The 22,414-nt window shown below is 39.2% G+C and overlaps 1 protein-coding gene across 3 annotated transcripts in view; it reads left to right on the forward strand.

The window, feature by feature from the left end:
- Positions 1-22,414, forward strand: part of NAA25 (N-alpha-acetyltransferase 25, NatB auxiliary subunit) — an 84,695-nt gene that overhangs the window by 58,341 nt on the left and 3,940 nt on the right. For all 3 annotated transcript variants that reach the window (XM_033220542.1, XM_033220544.1, XM_033220543.1), the window contains 8 exons: positions 4,408-4,559; positions 5,077-5,202; positions 9,284-9,527; positions 9,934-10,057; positions 11,052-11,117; positions 12,616-12,713; positions 13,854-13,964; positions 19,578-19,724. In XM_033220542.1, the coding sequence (XP_033076433.1) occupies positions 4,408-4,559; positions 5,077-5,202; positions 9,284-9,527; positions 9,934-10,057; positions 11,052-11,117; positions 12,616-12,713; positions 13,854-13,964; positions 19,578-19,724 (1,068 nt within the window). The remainder of the gene's footprint in view (positions 1-4,407; positions 4,560-5,076; positions 5,203-9,283; positions 9,528-9,933; positions 10,058-11,051; positions 11,118-12,615; positions 12,714-13,853; positions 13,965-19,577; positions 19,725-22,414) is intronic.

A 22,414-nucleotide genomic window follows, 5' to 3' on the forward strand; every position in this document is an offset into this window, starting at 1 on the left:
TAAGCCTCATCGCTTGAAGTTGGCTGTGCCAGCTATCTGCCCATAGCCTTCCGTTCTCATGGTCTACCAGCAATTAAGGAACTAGCAAGGAAGCTAGTTTCTGGGGTTCTTCTTGGCAAACACTCATGAGGATTTATTTTAAACCCTTTCGTTTTAGTATAATAGGTTGACTAATCTGTCTTCCATCTAATTCTTTAAGGGTGTATTGTATTAAATAGAAGCGTTTCTGAACACGGGATATAGGTTTGTTCTCAGTTTATGATAATTACGTTCTGACCAGTTTCAGGGAATGGCCTAGAGGGCTGGAGTAGCAAAAGGACAGCTCTGAGCAGGTGGAAAGCAGCCTCTTGTGCTTAGATAATGAGCTGTGTACCATCAGTTGGTTCTTAGTCCTGTATCCCCTCCCCAAAGTGGTCCTCCTACCCCCCTCCCAGTGATTGGTATCTCTGTTCAGACCTCATTTTGTGGCATGCCTCTGATCAGGGAGAGAAGAAAATGAGTATTAGTATCTGAGAATGTTGCTCAGAAGGTGTGCTGGCCTGGCTTACTGGTCAGAAGGTCATCTCTAGGATGTTGGGTTTCTAAAATCTAGCATGGATGAACTATAAACCTATGAATTTTCATTGTGTGTTCAATTATCTGTACTTGACCTCCTGTTTTCAAGAAGTTTCATTTAAAAAAAAAATAGAAAGGATTGGTTTCCTCATCTCATTTATGCCCTCATTTCTGTATTTATAAGAGAGATTAAAGAAACATTTGATTTACTGAAGATTCCTTTTCAAAGGTTTGTTTCTCAAATAGCTTTGAGGTAGTGGGAGCAAATAAGGGATTAATTCCAGCCTGGTGGCTTTTCCTCTAGCTTTCAATCATCCAGCATTCTAGAAGAACTGTATTACTTATGAAGATGTGGTCAATAAAGACACATTACTTTATATACATCAGACTTAGGCTTTAATTTTTTTTTCCCACAAATATTGTGTCTGAAGAGTTTTTTTGAAAGACAACTCCAAAAATAAAATTACAGAAGTATTGTAATATAGGCAAAGAAGACCCCTGGGAGCAATTTGTGGGGATGTGTCATCCTCAGTGGTTTTTTTTGTATCTTTGTTTGATGTTTTACTGATGGTTGTGTGTGTGGCAAAAGTGACTAATTCATCTGAATGTATGTGATGTTGAACCTGATAAAATCATAGCATTTTATTGATCAGAGACTAGGACACTTCAAATATATTTTGATTACTGCTAAGAAGATGGAGCTTATTTAATCTGCTGAAAGGAGAAAATCTTGAGGAGTCCTAGAGGCAAAAGAAAAATATGGTACAGGCTGGGCACAGTGGCTCACGCCTGTAATCCAAGCACTGGGAGGCTGAGGCAGGTGAATCACCTGAGGTCAGGAGTTCAAGACCAGCCTGGCCAACGTGGTGAAACCCCATCTCTACTAAAAATACAAAAATTAGCCGGGCATAGTGGCAGGTGCCTGTAATCCCAGCTACTCGGCAGGCTGAGGCAGGAGAATTGCTTGATCTGGGAGGTGGAGGTTGCAGTGAGCTGATACTGTACCATTATACAGGCTGGAGCCTGGGTGACCAGAGAGAGACTCTGCCCCGCCCCCCCCCCCCCCCCCCCCACCAAAAAAGAAAAATATGGTATAGCTAGGAACATGTAGCTTGACCTTAATGTTGAGTGCCAGATAGAGACTGTGGTGTGAGCTGTTTCCTAAAGAAATCTAAGGCTAAGAAAGATTATGATTATAGTGTCTTACTGTGTGTGTTCAACTTTGTGCTTAGAGTATTAGAAATATCTCTCTTCAAATCCAGAGTTCTGTACTCTGCATCTTCTATTCTTGGTAGTTTTTGGGATCCCCGGATGCTTTTTCCTTGGGTGACTGATGCATTTCAATTCCCACCTAGCTCTTTGACAGGACACTTTTACTTAAATGGAAAATCTAGTGTTCTGCTTAGTAACATTTTGTGCTATGGGATTGAAAGTTGTATTTGGAAGGTCTGCACAGGGATTTTCTTTCTAGAAAGGTTATTTTCTGTTGTCATCTTACTTTGGAATTGATTTTTTAAAAAATACGAGAATGAGCACTAGATTTTCATATCTTAAAAGTCACTTATGTGTTTTTACTTCTTTAAAATTTCACTTGAAAATCTCTATTTTACACAAAAATTAGCTGGGTGTGTTGGCAAGTGCCTGTAATTCCAGCTACTTAGGAGGCTGACTCAGGAGACTTGCTTGAATCTGGGAGTTGGAGGTCGCAGTGAGCTGAGATCATGCCACTGCACTCCAGCTGTCACTCTTGGGTGACAGAGTGAGACTCTGTCTCAAAAAAAAAAAAAGTAAATAAAGAAAATCAAATCTCTATTTTAAGTATTCACAAAGATCATTATTCAGGGGTTTTATGTCCATATATTTCACTAATTTTTACAGTGACCAGGGTTCATTTCAGGAATCCATTCGGGATCTAAATAGCCTCATTGGTGCATAAATTAGTAGAAATAGGTACGGACAACATACTGTGATATTCAAAAGTCTTTAAAGTGCCTGTGGCTTTCAGTTTTGCCTGCAGTTCCAGTGCGGGGTTGTTTCTTCACATAGTACTACTTCCATAGCCTTGGTCCTACTGGTTGCATCCCAGGCCCTTGTCTAGCTCTGCAGTGGTACTTTACTGCAGTGTTACAGAAGGACTATCTAAAAAAGATAAGCCAGAGAACTGTGACTACCTTCTTAGTTTGTTAAAGACTATACTCTCTTTGTTACCCCTTATTTTTCTCTTTGAAAAGCCATTGCCTTTTTTTTTTTTTAAATAAAGTGGTGTTCCACAGACCACTTAGAAATTAAAACTGCCTCTACACTTGGTAAGGCTGGGTTGCCTCCTTAAATCGTAGCATACTTTGGAACTGTAATTATAACTTTGATTGGAATTACTAAAGTCATATTTTCTTTTTGATTGCTGAATCATGTGTTCCTAACCAGCTGTTTTTTTTTCCCCCGCCCCAGCTGTAAGTTCCTATTACAAGAGCTGATAGTAAACCTTGCTGTGTTTTCTAAGCCAAGGGGCCATAGGATAGGCACATGTGTTTAGAGTATCCTGGCCTCCTCTTGATAGGGTGTATCACTGTCCTTTAATCAAGCTAGAAGGTATACTCGAGCTTTTTCAGGTAGTCCTTCTTGAAACCTGCAGGATCACAAGTAATCTTTTTAATTTTCTTGTGTCCGTCCGTCTTTAATTTCTCCAGATACTGCAGGCAAACAGCTCGCCGAGGTGTCCCATGGGGGTTTAAAAGCCGCATCGAATGCAGTTGAATTAGCGCCCGTGGCGCAATCCCGCGGCCTGAAATGAACCCTGCAAGGCTGTATATCAGAGGGTATGTTGTTGACTATTGGCCTATTTTCCTACTGGGCAAATTATTCAGACATAATGGAGATGGGGGCAGAGCTGATTAACTGAGGCTGTGTAAAAAGACTGTTTTTTCTAGAAAGGATCTTTTTTTGGGGCAGACATCAGCTTTGAACATAATAGTTTCCTTGGTCCAAAGGGGTAATCTCCTATCTTCTGATCCTGATGGCATAGACCCACACCCATGAAATGTTCTTTCCTGAGATTTTCTTCTATTGTGCCAGAATTTCTGCTTAGAATTCTTTATCTTGCCTCTGTTCTGTAATGTTTAATCTCTGTATATGTATTAAGCTACAATTAAAGCACACGTGGTGAATGTTCCCTTCACATACTTGTTTAAGGAAATTTCCAGCAGAGGTCTTATGTAATGTAGATGGACAAGAAACTTGGTTCTTGAAGTCTTTGTCCTCAGAATACATTATGACATGAATTTTTATAGGTCTTTTGTTTGGTGTCTTCTATCCTGACGTAATGCTCATATGCCCTGTGTTTCTAATACAGTATTCAGAGATAAGCAAAACCAAGGAGTAGCCTGTCTTTTTCTGAAGGAGAGTGGTTTCTATTTGGGCTGGGGGGGCAGGTGTTTCTATTATTCTGGTGCTTTTGGAACCTTTGTATGAAACACAGTTTATCTTAGATGCAGAAAAACATGGGGTAACATCCCTTCCAGAATGGCACTAACCAAATTTTTGACTGATGCGGCAAAACAAAACCTTAGTTCCTATTGAATTGAAAGACATGATTGCCAAGAGAAGGCTTATGTGATGATGGCAGAAGCTAATTATTACAATTAGTAGTATTAGTAAAGGAGACGTTTGTCTAAAGTATAAGAAGGAAGAAAAACAACATTTTAAAAAGCTAATATTCTAGTTGGTGACCAAGACCTTTAAAGATTAGATTTAAAACTTAATTTTAGTTTGAGTGTTTTGTTTTGACTGGCAAGGTTTGCTTACATTGCCTGACTTGTGAACTATTTATACCAAGGTGATATCTTTCCTTCTCAGACCTCAGAATATATTATTCAAGCTTACAAATATGGTGCATTTGAGAAGATCCCAGAGTTTATCGCTTTTAGGAACAGGCTGAATAATTCTCTTCATTTTGCACAAGTCCGTACTGAACGGATGCTGTTAGACCTTCTACTTGAAGCAAATATGTAAGTATTGCATGAGAGCTCTAAAGCAGCTAAGGGATTAGATCAGTTGTTAAGAGCCGTTAATGGGCTCATGGGTGTTATTAGCAGGCTTAAGGTAAAATACAGGGAAAAAAAGGGAGAGAGACAGTGGGGAAACAGAACTTAGTACATGTCACAGGAAATGATAGAATACTGCCAGCAACATCTTGGGACCATTACAGAAGCCATTTAGGTCATGGTCATCAACCCCTGGTCCCTACTGTGCTTACAAAGGTTCCTCCTTCCCTACAAATCAAGAAATTTCAGAAATTAATGCTGATCCCCTTTGTTTTGTGTGGGCTTCCAGAAGCCTTTTTCTTGCCATGTAGCAAGCCAGTTTGATCTGTGCTTGGTTCTATTTCACCTTATATGAGCCCTTCCTTCCTCTTTCCCTTCCTGTCTAGTAAAACAGGAAGTCCTGATTAATAATATTTTCTGGCTATTTTACTATTAAAATAATATATGAATTTTATTATTATTATTATTTTTTGTATCACAGATCAACCAGTTTAGCAGAAAGTATAAAGTCAATGAACCTTAGGCCAGAAGAAGATGACATTCCATGGGAAGATTTGCGAGACAACAGAGACTTAAATGTTTTTTTCAGCTGGGATCCAAAAGACAGGTAACTGGAATTTAACCCCAGTTTTTTGAGACAGAGTCTCGCTCTGTCGCCCAGGCTGGAGTGCAGTGGCCGGATCTCAGCTCACTACAAGCTCCGCCTCCTGGGTTTACGGCATTCTCCTGCCTCAGCCTCCCGAGTAGCTGGGACTACAGGCGCCCGCCACCTCGCCCGGCTAGTTTTTTGTATTTTTTAGTAGAGACGGGGTTTCACCGTATTAGCCAGGATGGTCTCGATCTCCTGACCTCGTGATCCGCCCGTCTCGGCCTCCCAAAGTGCTGGGATTACAGGCTTGAGCCACCACGCCCAGCCAATTTTTAAAGTTTTTTTTCTTTCTTTCTTTTTTTTTTTTTTTTTTTTTAAGAGACAAGGCGTTTAAAGAGACCAAAATAATAGCTCACTGCAGCTTTGAACTCCTGGGTGAAGCAATTTATTTTTAAAGAATTAGGATGGGCCAGGCGTCGTGGCTCAGGCCTTTAATCACAGCACTTTGGGAGGCCGAGGCGGGTGGATCACTTGAGGTCTGGAGTTCGAGACCAGCCTGGCCAACATGGTGAAACCCTGTCTCTACTAAAAATACAAAAATTAGTTGGACATGGTGGCTTGTGCCTGTAATCCCAGCTATTCAGGAGGCTGAGGCAGGAGAATTGCTTGAACCCAGGGAATGGAGGTTGCAGTGAGCCAAGGTAGCACCATTGCACTCCAGCCTGGGCAACAAGAGCAAAACTCCATCTCAAAAAAAAAAAAAAAAAAAAAAAAAAGGTGAATCTAAAGTTAAAAAAAAACAAACTCCACTTTACACAAATATAAAATAATGTGTTTGTTGTAGTGATCAGAAAATATAGGTAAGCCAAATGAAGAAAGTGTAGCTCACCCCTATGCTGGGACTGCCGGATAATCTAAAAGTTAGATCTACTTCACAGCATATATGAGAATTCCAGACGGATTAAAGACTGTGCTAAATTTTAGATTCCTTAGAAATTGTAGAAGAAAATATAGAAAATATTTTTAAATAGGCGAGGAAAGCCTTTCTTAGCATTATACCAAATCTGGAAACATAAAGAATTTAACTTCTGTAAATAGAAATAATAAATTTGTTAAGTTCTAAAAGTTTGTAGTAAATTTCTTCATATAAATATCCTTCATATATAGAGAGAACTCTTAATAGTCAATAAGAAAACACGAAATTGGGCAAAGGGCTTAAGAAGAAGTTCAAAGAAGCACATCTTACAGCAATAAAGATTTTGTTTCTAGCAAAAAAAGATGAATACTTGTGGTCAGCAAGGCTGTGTGGAAAATACTCATTATGCATTTATACAGGGATAAATTTTATACAATCTTCCTATAGGGAATTGTAGTGATCTGTACCAAGATTTAAAATGCCACACACCATTTAATTTGGCAGATCTGCTTGTAGGAAAATAGAACCTACAGAAATAAATGCAGAAACATGCTAAGATGTATATATGAGGTAGTTCTGAAAATTCTGTGATTTGTGGGTTGCCAAGGCCACATTCAGTGATTTAGAATTTTTGAGTCCCAGAAGGACTCACAGGGCTGAGCATATAGTTGCACTCAACGGCTAAGGCTTATTATAGTGAAAGGACACATGACAGAATCTGGAAGGGAAAAAGGAACAGGCAGAGTCTGGAGAACTCAGACTTCCAGTGTTTTCTCCCTCCTCTGAGGGGAAACACTGAATGTGCTCCTTTCTCTAGCAGGGAAAAATGCAGTAACACAGGTGGAATGTTCCTGCCCAGGGAAACCCAGTAGAGACTTGGTGCTTAAGGTTTCATTGTTATGTAGGTACACTCTGTCTATCCTGAGTGGAAAGAAAGCAGGTATTCACCATAAACAACATGGTTTATATAAACAGTCTAGGCACAGGGAGCCACTCTTATTTTAGGGAACAGTTGGAGTGCAGAGTTCCCAGATATCAGCCAAGGGCCAACCTTGCAAGTAGGCCCTTCTAATGATAATAGCTGCAGGCCTGCTATGTTAACTGTTTTCTGCACACACTGTCATAAAAAGATGAAGTTTGCAAAATAGTGTAAATATTCTAACCAGTTTGTTTAAAATTAAGTTGTATACATACTATTTTTAGTTACTTTTTTTTTAGATGGAGCCTGTTGCGTACTGTAACCAATTTGTTTAAAATTATTAAGTTGTATAAGTATTATTTTTAGTTGCTTTTTATTTTTGAGACCTAGTCTCTCTCTGTTGCCCAGGCTAGAATGCAGTGGCGTGATCTCGGCTCACTGCAACCCCCACCTCCTGGGTTCAAGCGATTCTCCTGCCTCAGCCTCCCAGGTAGCTGGGATTACCGGTCCCCACCAGCACACCTGGCTAATTTTTGTATTTTTAGTAGAGACGGGGTTTTGCCATGTTGACCAGGCTGTTCTCAAACTCCTGACCTCAGGCAATCCCCCGATCTGGGCCTCCCAAAGTGCTGGAATTACAGGTGTGAGCTATCTCACGCAGCTCCTATTTTTTTTTGGGACAGAATCTCACTCTGTCATCCAGACTGGAGTGCGGTGGCGTGATATAGGCTCACTGCAGCCTCCACCTCCCGGGCTTAAGCAATTCTCCTGCCTTAGCTTCAGCTGGGACTACAGGCGTGTGCCACCCCAGCTGCCTAATTTTTTTTGTATTTTTAATAGAGATGGGGTTTTACCGTGTTAGCCAGGATGGTCTCGATCTCCTGACCTCATGATCTGCCTGCCTCAGCCTCCCAAAGTGCTGAGATTACAGGTATTAGCCACTGCACCCAGCCACAGCCCCTATTTTTAGTTAGATTTTTATACATCCGCATTACAAAAGTCTAAAAAGATCTATACCAAACTTGATAATACTGTGGATATTGGTTATCAGGGCAGCTTTTCTACCTTTTACATTTTTCTGTCATTTGAATTTTTTATATCATGTATTATTATTTTTATTAGAGACAGGATCTTGCCCAGGCTGGAGTACAGTGGCGTGACCATATCTCACTGCAGCCTTGAACTCCTGGGCTCAAGCAATCCTCCAATCTCAGCCTCCCTAGTATCTGGGACTATAGGTGTGTGCCACCACGTCCAGCTAATTTTTTGTATTTTTTTTGTAGAGACTGGGTCTTTCTATGTTTACCAGGCTGTTCTCCAACTCCTGGCCTCAAGCGATCCCTTACCTTAGCTTCCCAAAGTGCTGAGATTACAGGTGTGAGCCACCACACCTGTCCTCATGTATTATTTTTATAATCAGAGAACAAAGGGTCGTTTATAGGGAAAATGACCTCTTTTTTTTTTGAGACGAAGTCTCTCTCTGTCGCCCAGGCTGGAATGCAGTGGTGCAATCTCGGCTTACTGCAAGTTCCTCCTCCCTGATTCACGTCATTCTCCTGTCTCAGCCTCCCGAGTAGCTGGGACTATAGGTGCCCGCCACCATGCCCAGCTAATGTTTTTGTATTTTTAGTAGAGACGGCGTTTCACCTTATTAGCCAGGATGGTCTCGATCTCCTGACCTTGTGATGCGCCCACCTTGGCCTCCCAAAGTGCTGGGATAACAGGCGTGAGCCACTGCGCCCGGCCGAAAATGACCTGTTGAATAGGTTATCATTCCCATTTTATTGATAAGGAAATGGTGTTTGAGAACATTTTGGCTTGTCTTAGGTCATTCAGCTAGTAAATGAAAGCTGGAACCATTCAAAGGCATCTTAACTGGTGAAAGTTAACTTTTAAAAGATTTGAGGCCAGGCGCGGTGGCTCACGCCTGTAATCGCAGCACTTTGGGAGGCCGAAGTGGGCAGATCATGAGGTCAGGAGATCAAGACCATCTAACACGGTGAAACTTCCAAGCTGTTGGAAGTCTCTACTAAAAATACAAAAAAAAATTAGCTGGGCGTGGTGGCGGGTGCCTGTAGTCCCAGCTACTCGGGAGGCTGAGGCAGGAGAATGGCGTGAACCCAGGAGGCAGAGCTTACAGTGAGCTGAGATGGTGCCACTGCACTCCAGCCTGGGTGACAGAGCAAGACTCCGTCTCAAAAAAAAAAAGATTTGAAAGCAATGAATTGAATAAGTTAGATAATTTGGGGATGTTTCTGTTTAAGGGACGTTTCTGAAGAACATAAGAAACTTTCCTTAGAGGAGGAGACCTTGTGGTTAAGAATCCGATCCTTAACATTGAGGCTGATCAGTGGACTTCCAAGTCTCAACCACCCTGTGGAGCCAAAGAACTCGGAGAAGACTGCCGAGAATGGGGTATCCTCCCGGATTGATATTCTTCGTTTGCTCCTTCAACAGCTGGAGGCAGCCCTGGAGACAGGAAAGCGATTTATTGAGAAGGATATTCAGGTACCATCAATATGTATTTACCATCAAAGTTGCAATAATTACATTTATGACTGTTTTATAAACAGGAGTTTGGGGTGAGTGAGTAGTAAGGAATTGTTTTGTCCCAGTTTATGGCTTCTGTAGGAGAAAGAGGAATATTTTAGACTCAGAGGGAATTGCAGAGGCTTCCTCAATATCCAGACTAGTGAGGGAGAAAGCAAAATAACTTTTTGTGATGGTAAGTTTTTAATAGCTAGCAACAAATTAATATAGATGTTCTGTTTTTACTGTAATGATTCAGTTTATTAGTTTGCTGATTAGTGGCTTTTAGCTGAGACAGGTTTTTATTCACTAGTTACCTGATTTTTTTATTTTGTATGCATTTAGATGGATCTAGAAGAGCATTATTTTTCTCCCTTTTTTCCAGTATCCTTTCCTTGGTCCTGTACCTACCAGAATGGGTGGATTCTTTAATTCTGGCTGTTCTCAGTGCCAGATAAGCTCCTTTTATCTTGTCAGTGATATTTATGAGCTGGATACCAGTGGTTTAGGTAAGTGCACTGTGTGTTTACAGGGTCTTTGTCATAGAAAATGTAGTACACGTAATAAGATGTCTATAACCTCACATTTGGAAAATTTTAGAATATATGGCAGCTGGAAGCTGTTCTGGAAATGTCTGGTTTAGTATACGAGAGGGTACAGTCATAGGTTACAAAGTAATGTTTTAGATGCTTAAGTCCATTCCATATTTAAAATCACTTGTTAGGTCCAGAAGTTGAAGAAATTCTTCATTTATTGAAAGGCTGTTGGATTTTAAAAATGAAGCAGTAGGCTGGGTGCAGTGGCTCACGCCTGTAATCCCAGCACTTTGGGTGGCTGAGGCGGGCTGATCACCTGAGTTCAGGAGTTCGAGACCAGCCTGGCCAGCATGGCAAAACCCCCTGTCTATTAAAAATACAAAAATTAGCCAGGCATGGTGGCGGGTGCCTGTAGTCTCAGCTACTCCGGTGGCTGAGGCAGGAGAATCGCTTGAACCTGGGAGGCAAAGGTTGCAGTGAGCCAAGGTAGCACCACTGTGCTCCAGCCTGGACGATAGAGTGAGACTTTGTCTCAAAACAAAAAAAAAAACAAAAAAAAAAAAGGAAAAGAAGCACTAAACTTTGTAGAGAAGAGATTTTTTTTTGTAAGCTCTCAACCCATGAAAATCACAAATACTCTATAGACTTTTCCTTTTATATATCTGTTTTTTTAAATCATAAGGTTAGTAGATCCTACCATTTAGAGTGTTTGAAGCACATAGATTTTAAGCCCTGTTAAAGAATTTTAGGTAGTACCTTTGGCAGAAAGGTAATTAGTGCCTTTCCTTTTATTCTTCCTTTTCCTTTCATTATCTTTTTCTCGTCTCAAAATAATGAAAAATGCATAAAGGTCTGTAGAGAAAAGAAAATGTCCTTGTCCATGAACTTCTTGCAGGTATTTATCTTGCTTCTTTATCTTACTAAAAATGGAATTGAAAGTTTTTCATTTTTTGTTTTTCAATTTTAGAGGATACGATGGAGATCCAGGAACGAATAGAAAATAGTTTTAAGTCTTTACTAGACCAGTTAAAAGGTAAGTTTTCCTACTGTAGATTCCTGTATTTGTATCTGGTTGTATGGCAATAGCTTGGAAGTTCTTTCCCCCATTCCCAAACCCAATCACCCAGAGAGAAGTAAGTAGTGTTAACACTTTGGAGTCAATACTCGTAGATGCCACCTAAGCACTTATATGTGTGTGAATGAAAATACAGATAAAAAATAATTTTTAAACATAGAAAATGGTGTAATACATGCTTTTTTGACTTTAATTTTTTTTTGTTATTTTGGATACCTTTCCATGTTAGTTATATATACTCCATTTATTTTCAAGACTGCATAATATTCTATAGTATTGTATTAACATTTTTTATGTTCTCCCCAATTGGTGACATCTTATGTATATGAGTTATTTCTTCTACCAGTGCTGAAATGAATATCTTGAGACAAATTGTTAGGGTATTATTTGAGTCCTTCCTTGGGATTAAATTCCCAAGAATTTAATAGAATTATTAAATTGTTAAATTCCCAGTAATTTAATAGAATTGTTAAAGGGCACATATATGCATCTTATATCTATAAGAGTCTTTCTGGCCGGGCGTGGTGCCTCACACCTATAATCCTAGCACTTTGGGAGGCTGAGGTGGGTGGATCACAAGGTCAGGAGATCGAGACCATCCTGGTGAACACGGTGAAAACCCGTCTCTACTAAAAATACAAAAACATTAGCCGGGCATGGTGTAGTCTCAGCTACTCAGGAGGCTGAGGCAGGAAAATGGCGTGAACCCAGGAGGTGGAGCTTGCAGTAAGCCGAGATAGTGCTACTGCACTTCAGCCTAGGTGACAGAGTGAGACTCCGTCTCAAAAAAAAAAAGGAGTCTTTCTTTTTAGGACCCTAAATGATTTTTTTTTTTTTTTTTAAAAGAGATGAGATCTTGTTATGTTGCCCAGGATGGACTCTAACTCCTGGACTGAAGCAGTCCTTCTGCCTTAGCCTCCTGAGTAGCTGGGACTACTGGTGTGCACCACCGAGCCTGTCTTGGTCTTATATTTTATTGCCCAGATGAAGAATGTCTGAAAACTTAATGATTAAGATTGATAATAAAATTTATTATCTGTTATGAAGATGCATTTCTACAATGTACCTTTTTGGTCTTTATGAAGATGCATTTCTACAATGTACCTTTTTGGTTTTTCAGTTCATAATGGCACAAGTCCTCTGAATCATTCACTTAGAGTCTTAGTCTTATTGTGCTCATGATCTGTCTGAAAAGGCTTCGCTGGTGTTTAGACCGTAGAATATATAATTTTTAAGGCTACCTTTTATATTTTGAAGACTATAGAGCAATAGCATGGCTTTTTAAAGAACTTAAAATGGATAGTCTGTTCTTTGGAGTTTGGTTCATTATGGAAAATGAAAGAAAGTTGCTTTCTAAATTAAGTTTTTATTTGCTTATTCTTTATTTGTGTGTTGTGTTCCTTAAAATAGCATTGAAATAAAAGCTGAATAAAACTAAACTGTTTTTTGTTTTCAGATGTCTTCAGTAAATGTAAAGGTGACCTCTTAGAAGTTAAAGACGGTAACTTGAAAACACATCCTACTCTTTTAGAAAATCTAGTTTTCTTTGTTGAGGTAAGTTTTTGTTCTCTTCCTACAAGACATTGTTGTTCTTAATGGTCTACAGGATTCATTTTTCAACAGTGAACAGGTAATAGGCACCTTATACCTGCAACTTAACCCTCCATCCCTGTTTTTGTTAATTGAAAAGCAAATTTAAATCATTTTCTAAACCAATTCCTTCCAAGAATTCTAAGATGATTTCATTCCTAATACTTAGGTAAAACTTCTTGAAATTTGCTATACTCATCTCTAAACCTCTCCAGATTCACCCCAAATCTAGCTGTTTTCGTTCTCCTTTCTGACTCACTCTTTATTATGTAGTTTAATTCTTCCAGCTTCTTTTATTTGTTGTTGTCATTTATTAATTGCTGAGATATGCATTATGACAGCATCCAACAACTGATACAGCAAAACTCCCTCTTCTTTTTTTGCCAGAGAGAAAAGAAGGAGGATTGCAAACACTCATAATCTATTATCTTTTATTCCTGTCACATATTTGTTAACCGTTCTCCCCTTACTGCTCTGTATGGGGAGTGTACACTGTTCTGGTGATTGGCAAATTGTAAGTGCCTAAGAGATTTTTATTAAATGAATAATAAGCGGACATATATGTACATGCACACATTGTAGTATAGATGAAGACATATAAACAGCTAATTTGATACAATGCAGGATATGTGCTGATCAATTGGGTAGATTTCTCCATACATATGTAAGTTAAGATTTGCAGGTAGGGTGGTATCTTACCTGCTTGGAGAGATGTGAGGGGAGAGGCATATTGTAAAGAACCTTTGGATTCCATGCCTAGGAATTTGGACTCTTCCCTGAGTGAAAAGGATGTTAATCAGTTCCCACTTCTCCAGGGAAGTGACAGAAAATTGGAGTGAAGTGGAGGATGGATTTTGAGCTAGGAGAGCCATAAGAAAGGCTGAAGAGTTAGGTCATTGTAGTATTCTGAGCAGGAGATGATGAAGGCTTGTATCAGTAGATCAGTAGAGTGATTGCAGAAACTAGAGTGGAAATTCACATGAGAAATTGAAGGGATTTACATAGAAGAACTGCGTTAGAATTTGTTGAATCCATTGCCTCTAGTTTCCTGATAGATATTTGTAGTGTAATCCTTATTGGTGAATTTGCAATTTTTCCTTTCAGACTATTTCTGTTATCCTTTGGGTATCCAGTTACTGTGAGAGTGTCCTGCGACCATACAAACTAAATTTACAGAAAAAGAAAAGGAAGAAAAAAGAAACCAGCATCATCATGGTAATAACAGTAACACAAGTGATATACAACTAACAATCTGACCACATGCTACTTTTTCTTTTCACTAATTTCCTCCATGTTGAGTCCTTAGGATCCTATATGCCAAGCTTCTCCAACCCGCGGCTTTGAATGCATCCCAAACCCGTAAACTTTCTTAACACGTTTTGAGATTTTTTTAGTTTATTATTATTTTTTTAAGCTCATCAGCTATTGTTAGTGTTTTGTTTTGTTTTGGTTTGAGATGGAGTCTTACTCTATTGCCCAGGCTGGAGTTCAGTGGCACTATCTTGGCTTACTGCAACCTCTGCCTCCTGGGTTCGAGCGATTCTCCTGCCTCAGCTTCCCGAGTAGCTGGGATTACAGGCGCCCGCCACCACACCTGGCTAATTTTTGTATTTTAGTAGAGATGGAATTTCTCCCTGTTGGCCAGGCTGGTCTCGAGCTCCTGACCTTAGGTGATCTGCCCACCTCGGCCTCCCAAAGCGCTGAGATTACAGGTGTGAGCCACTGCGCCTGTCCAACATTAGTGTATTTTATGTGTGGCCCAAGATAGTTCTTCCAGTGTGGCCCAGGGAAGCCAAAAGATTGGACATCCCTGCATATGCATTGTTTTTCTCCCCTAACCTTAAAAAAAATTTAAATTACACACCTACAGAAAAGTTGAAAGATTAATATGACACCCATAAAGATCTTTACCTAGATTATCAACTTTTAACCATTTATCACATTTACTTTATCTCATTTGTTGAACCATGTAAAAGGAAAGTACAGACTTGTGACATGTAACATTAGGATAGAACAAGGACAGGTCTCTGCAAAACCATAATACTCAAGAAAATTTCAAACTCAAGAAACTTAGCATTGATACAATAATATTATCTAATAAAGTCCATATTCAGGCCGGGTGCGGTGGCTCACGCCTGTAATCCCAGCACTTTGGGAGGCCGAGACAGGCAGATCACTTGAGGTCAGGAGTTCAAGATCAGCCTGACCAACATGGTCAAACCCCGTCTCTACTAAAAGTACAAAAATTAGTCGGGCATGGTGGTGAGTGCCTGTAATCCCAGCTACTTGGGAGACTGAGGTACAAGAATTCCTTGAACCCAGGAGGCAGAGGTTGCAGCGAGCCAGGATAGTGCCATTGCACTCCAGTCTAGACGACAGAGCGAGACTCCGTCTGAAAAAAAAACAAAAAGCAAATCAGTATTCAAAGTTTTCCACTTATTCCAGTTATGTCTTTTATATCCTTTTCCAGAATACTAGAATGCCATCAGGGATCTGACATGACCTTTAGTTGTCATGTCTGTTTACCCTTCTTTAATCTAGAACGCTTCCTTAACCTTTTGCTTTTTTTTTTTTATTGTTGAAGACACTAGCTAGCTTTTTGGTAGAATGTCCCACAATCTGGATTTAGATAATTGCTAAATGTAAGCTGATTGCTTATATTGAAGTTAAATATAGACACGTTGTCCGTTTTAGTGAGTTAAATCAGGAGTCACTAATGTTGTTGTGTCCCATTATTAAATAATGAAATCTGAAATCACCAATAACGGGACACTAATGTGATTTCATGTTGTTGTGTCCCATTATTGGTGATTTCAGATTTCATTATATGATTAAGGACATATCTACCAGATTTCTTCATTATAAAGGTGCCTTTTTCTCTCTGTAATAAGTAAGGTATGGGATAATGCTTGAGTCTTTGAAAATCCTATTTCCCAATGGCCCTTCACCCACTGGTTTTAGCATCCATTCTTAGTTCAGTGACTGAATTAGTTATTACGTTGATGTATCCCAAATGATGATTTTTAAAAATTCTGTATTTTATCATTTATCAGCTGCTGTTATTTTGTAAAATAAGAGATGTCCCAACCCCTTCATATGTATTTGAATATATTCCAATTTGAATATATATATATTTTTAAATGTCACTATTTGAGTATCACCATGGACTCTTTTTTAAAAAATTCACTTTATTATAATCCATTATCATCATTTTTGTTTGGATGCTCAAATTGTGCCAAATTTGTTTAGCTCCTTTAATCTAGTTTCTGTCCTTTAACATTCCTCATCAGTTTTGGGGCCCTTTCTGGAACAGCATAAATGCTCCACATACTTGGTATTTTCTCACTGAACTGAAATCAGACATTTTTTCAAGAGCACTGGTTCCTTTATGGGCAATGAATTTCAAAACCAAGATCTAGGTGTTAGTGTGCTCGTTGCTATTGCGGTTTCATTGCTTCTAGTTTATTTCTGTGATGAGACCTTAGGCGGTGTTTTTATGCACGTGCGTACACACACACACACACACATGCACACACACAGTTTTACGTAATTTTTTTTTTTTTTGAGATGGAGTCTTGTTCTGTTGCCCGGGCTGGAGTGCAATGGCCTGATCACTGCAACCTCCACTTTCCGGGTTCAAGTGCTTCTCCTGCCTCAGCCTCCTGAGTAGCTGGGATTACAGGCAGGTGCCACTTTCCCAGTTAATATTTGTATTTTTAGTAAAGATGGGGTTTCACTATGTTGCCCAGGCTGGTCTTGAACTCCTGACCTCAGGTGATCCACCTGCCTTGGCCTCTCAAAGTGCTGGGATTATAGGCATGAGCCACCATGCCCGGCCTACAAAAATAATTTTTAGTGATACTTTTAAGCCAGCATTTTAGTGATACTTTCAGTTTCAAGAGTTCTTTCCACTCTTTCCCTCATTCCCTTTTTGTAGCTTCCTTTTCTCAGAGTGAGAACCCTGCATCCAAATATCATCAATATATTTATTTGTTGTTTCACAATAAATACTAAATAGTTTTGGGAATTCATACATCAGTTCCACTACTAGTTCCAGTAAACTCATTAAAGTTCAAATGTTTTGCCATTCTTTTTGTCCTTAGAATATGTTCCAGTGAGTGTAGATAGTTAAGATACTCTGTAAAAACACTGGAATTAAAAACTGAGATTACTTTTTATTAATATGATATAAAGTTTATTTCCATTTGTATTCAGTTTAAGGGTTCCCCTATCTTTATTGATTTAATTTTTGAATGTGAAAAACAGTAACATAATTTTTTTCCATTTCACAGGAAAATAATTTAGTGCTCATTACAGCTCATGATGTGCTGTTTTATTAAAGTTTGAGTTTATGTTGGATTTTTGTTCACTATAGCATTATAATAATCATTATCATTTGAAAATGTTGGTTGGGTGCTGTGGTTCACACCTATAATCCCAGCACTTGGGGAGGCCAAGGTGGGGAGATTGCTTGAGCCCAGGAGTTTTGAGACCAGTCTGGGCAGCATAATGAGACCCCATCTAAACAAAAAAAATTTTTTTAATTAGGTGGGCATGGTGGCACATGCTCATAGTCAGTCTTAGCTACTCAGGAGGCTGAGGCAGGAGGATCACTAGAGCCTGGGAAATTGAGGCTGCTATGAGCTGTGATCGCACCACTGCATAAGGCTGGATGACAAAGCAAGACACTGTCTCAAAAAAAAAAAGAAAAGAAAGTTGATGTTTCAGTTGTAAATTGACTTTCTGAACAATTCAGTTAAATCCAGGAGTTCCTTAGAGTGGATGCGCTGCTGAGTGTTGCTGTTCATTCAAAAACAAAGGATATTTAGATATGAATGAGGGCGCTTCGAAACTTTACTGTATTCACGAGAATTAAACAACAAGAACAGAGACAAAGATAATTTAACTGATCAAGAGTACAAAGTTCCAGGCTGGGCACTGGTAATCCCATGCTTGTAATCCCAACACTTAAGGAGGCAGAGGCGAGAGAATAGCTTGAGCTCAGGAGTTCAAGACCAGGCTGGGCAACATAGCAACACCTCGTTCTCAACAAAAAGGAAAAAAAAAAAGAGGGCAAAGTTTGAAAGTATAGGTCAGACTGGCTTTGTTGCTCTCCTTCTAATGAAAGCTTACAACCCTAGAACATGTCAGATAGCTTTTTGGGAATTGCCTTTTGTAGCGTTTTTTTGTTGTTTTTCTGGTTTTTAAAAGTGAGAATGGTTTTTCTGATATCAGAGTAACCCATAAAGGTGTGATTAAAGTGAAGATCATTTATATACCCACCAGTCAGTAATACCCACTGCGAAAATTTTCATGGTAAACAAACCTGCTATCCAGAAGTTTCTGTAACTTGCCTTTTTGTTTTCATATAACAGGATATCTGGGACATCTTTTCATGTTAGTAAATATAGATACATCTCATTACTTTTAATGGTTATATATTGTCCTGTTATATTAATATGCTATAACTTATATTGATGAATTGTTGGTTCTAATTTTTTGACTATTATAAATATGCTGCTATTGAGATACAGACAGAGCCACAAAGATACATTTATAATATAATTTTTCTTTTTTGAGACAGAATCTCGCTCTGTCACCCAGACTGAAGTCCAATGGTGTGGTCTTGGCTCACTGCAACTTCCACCTCCCAGGTTCAAGTGATTCTCCTGCCTCAGCCTCAGGAGTAAGCTGGGATTGCAGGCGCCTGCCACCATACCCAGCTAGCTTTTGTATTTTTAGTAGAGATAGGGTTTTACCATGTTGGCCAGGGTGGTCTCGAACTCCTGACCTCAGGTGATCCGCCCGCCTTAGCCTCCCAAAGTGCTGGGATTACAGGCATGAACCACTGTGCCTGGCCATATTTTTAGTAGAGATGGTGTTTCACTATGTTGGCCAGTCTGGTCTTGAACTCCTGACCTCAAGTGATCCACCCACCTCAGCCTCCCAAAGTGCTGGCATTACAGGCGTGAGCCACCACGCCTGGCATATAATATAGTTTCTTTAGGGTAGCTCTTAGATCTGAAATTAACTGTATATATATATTTATACAGTTAATAAATGTATATACATATATACATTTGTACTAATCCCCAACAGTGCTGAATGTGTCTGTATCCTTAACCATCTGGTAGGTGAATATTGGTATCTCCTTTTTCTAATACTGATTTTTAAATTTTTGTTGATATTGAACTGTCCAAGAATACTTTGAGTGAAAAGCTAGCCTTATTGATGGATTGGCTAGGTTTTTTAGTTGTATCACATGTTTCTTGGATTTCTTTGATATGTTTTCTATTCTTTGTCCAAGTTTCTTATTGTAGTAGTAATATTTTTCCTATTATGTGTTGAGCTACTGGGTTCTTAACATAATAATGTTACTAATCCCCTGTCATAGGTGATGCAGTTTTTTTTGTTTGCTATTTGTCTTTTAACTTGAGTGATTTTTTTTGTCAATGTAGTAATATTTTTAAAAACAAGGATAATCTTTTTAATGGTTTTTAGCTTACTCTGATGTTTAGAAAGGTTTTTTCATCAGCAGTGTCATGATTGCAGAAGTTGTTACCTAATTTTCTTCCAGTGCTTTGTTGGATTTTTTAATTTAAGTATTTAAGTATTTAATCTATCTGAAATTTATTTTAATATACTGTGTGTTATTTTGTATCTCCCAATGTCTGTCTAGCTGGTTATTTTAGTACCATTCATTCACTCGAAACCACTGGTTTGAAATGCCACTATTTAAATTCCCTCATATCTTTCAGTAGCTTTTGTGATGTAGATATGGGTAATACGTTTGATAATGTTTCAACTCTTTTTTAATCTTTTTCCCAGCCACCTGTCTTTACCAGTTTCCAAGACTATGTTACTGGGCTCCAGATTTTAATTTCCAATGTTGTGGATCATATTAAAGGGCTTGAAACACATCTAATTGCACTTAAACTTGAAGAACTTATTTTAGAAGACACTTCTCTCTCACTGGTAAGAGATTGTAGGCAATCAACAATGTTTTCTACACAACACACACACAGACACACTCTCTCTCTCTCTCTCTCTCATCTTTATCACAAGGATAAGTTAAAGTTCAGTTTATCATTTCCCTCTTTATAAGACTTATGACTAGAAGGTGCTTGGCAGTAGTTTCTTGTTGTGTTCGTGGTGGTAGGTTTTTTTCCCCTCTTCATTTTTTCCCATACCTCCTCCTTTCTATACATTTTTGGGGTTGTTCTTTTACTATGAAAACTAATGCCAGCATTTTGAGGAACCAGCCATATTTTGAAATCCAGGGACAATCTTGTTGAGTAGAATTTACCTGCTGCTGAGTTAGCTGTCTTCCTTGCCACCCAGTTATCACCTAAGAAAGGAGAAATGCTGGACATCAGAGGTAATTATGTCAGTAATAATTAGGCTAGAGCAAGCCAACCAAAAAGGGAATGAAACCAAGTATGGAATCAAACGTACCACCATCAAATGTCTTCTGATATTATTTTAGGTCTTTTCAAATTCTAGTAGTTAGCAAAATCTTCATAAAGCCTTTTGCCTTAAAATAACAATTCTTTTTTGTAAATGTGAATTCATCGGCCTGGAGTAGATTTAGGATTTTGATAGGGGCCAGAAGGACAGTGGTGGAGTCATCTGATGTTTCTAGTCTGTTGCTCCAGGCTGATTTTTAAATTTTTGTTGATATTGAAACTGATATTAAGAAAATGCTTCCCTCCAGGAGTTCGTCTGAGCTAAACTGCTGAGCTAAACTGCTGATGAGGGAATTCATCCAGTAACCTGAGGGCAGCCATCATCATAGCCCCAGACCTTCATAGGAAAGGGAATGAATAGAATTTTCCTTCTTAGCACACCAGCCTTAAGAGATTGTAAGCCCCTCTTTTGTAAAGCTTAAAAACGTTAGACTTTGAACAAGGTGTTTACTGTGGGAAAGAGCTCAGAGCAGTTCATATTACCAAAGATTGATTTAAAAAAGCAGACATGGGTTGGGCGCGGTGGCTCACGCCTATAATCCCAGCACTTTGGGAGGCTTAGGCAGGCGGATCATGAGGTCAGGTGAAACCCTGTCTCTACTAAAAAAATACAAAAAAATTAGCCAGGCGTGGTGGTGGGCGCCTCTAGTCCCAGCTACTCGGGAGGCTGAGGCAGGGGAATGGCATGAACCCCAGAGGCAGAGCTTGCAGTGAGCTGAGATCGCGCCACTGCACTCCAGTCTGGGTGACAGAGTGAGACTCCATCCCCCCTACCCAAAAAAAAAGCAGACATGTTCATATTGAACTGGATGAGTGAAAAAAATCACTCCTTTCAAAATGAACATGTCTGCTTTCTTTAATCAAGAGTGGGGACATTTGAGAAAGATTAATTGGTTTTCACCAGGTAGAAAGAAATGTAGGAAAAGGATCCCAAGCTGAAGGAGGCACAGATAAAAGCACAGGGCCAGGAAAGTGAATTCTGTGGTGCAGTGTGACACAGTTGGCAGGGCCAGAGCTTATGGTGTACGGGAAGGATACCATAGATATACTGTTAGATATGAAGGTGACAGGCACAATAGCCCTGTTTTGACTATCAAGTGGTTGTTTATGTTAAAAGATCTTTCTGCATCCTGAAATGATGAGCAAGAGTTATTTTCAGAGTTCTAGAGATTATCCTTAACTTGGCCATGCTCTACATTTTTTAAGCCCTAGCTTCTGTTCTTGTCTTTTGACCTTGGGAAAGTTATTTAACCTCTCTAGGCTTCAATCTCTTTACCTGTAAATGGGAATGATAATAATGCCTACTTCATAGGATTATAGCAAGGATTAAACAAAGCAGTAATCGGCCTTATATTGCCTGCTAGCAGTACCAAATACCTGATGCATATGGTGCTGGCTACTTGTCTTTTAAAGGTAAAAATCTCTTCAATTCAGTTTCCATTAGGCTCCTCTGCTTTCTTTCCTCCCTTTCTTTCTAAACTTGAAACACTGTGAATAAGGCCTCTGGACTATGACCTCTAGTCCTGATTCCCTTTCTTCCTATGGGGTATCCCAGTGAAACTGGTTGTGTGTTAGGACCTTTTTGTGTGTATTTATATTCATAGAGAAAATATACAGTATTTTATTATTTTGTACTTTAAAAAATGTAAATTTGGCCAGGTGTAGTGGCTCATGCCTGTAATCCCAGCACTTTGGGAGGCCCAAGGCTGGAGGATTATTTGAGCTCAGGAGTTCAAGACCAGCCTGGGCAACTTAGTGAGTCCTGCCTCTTGAAAAAAAAAGTTTTTTAAAATCAGTTTTATATTCAAGAGATCTGTTCAAGCTAATGCCTATGGATCAATCTTGTTCATTAAACAGCTGCAGAATATAAATGTACCACTGCTGCTGGATATTTTAGGTTGTTTCTTTATATTTGCTTTTACATATGTTACCGAGTGAAATGTGCACACCCTTCTATGCACATTTGTATTTCTAAGGAAAATTAGACCTGAAGTACTAGTATTGCTGGGTCAGAAAGTATGTTCCCTGTTTCTTCTACAGTTCTGGGCTCTGCAGCACTCAAGTTCATGTAAACCTAATCAGTCTTCAGCCAGCCTCCTTTCTCTGTGAGAACTCACTCCTTCCCCTTTGTTTTTTGTGATCTCCCCAAACATTTGTCAGCCAATAATAACTCATATTGAAGAATATATATTTAGTCTC

Source organism: Trachypithecus francoisi, unplaced genomic scaffold, assembly GCF_009764315.1.
Source record: "Trachypithecus francoisi isolate TF-2019V2 unplaced genomic scaffold, Tfra_2.0 Lachesis_group11, whole genome shotgun sequence".
NCBI lineage: Eukaryota > Metazoa > Chordata > Mammalia > Primates > Cercopithecidae > Trachypithecus > Trachypithecus francoisi.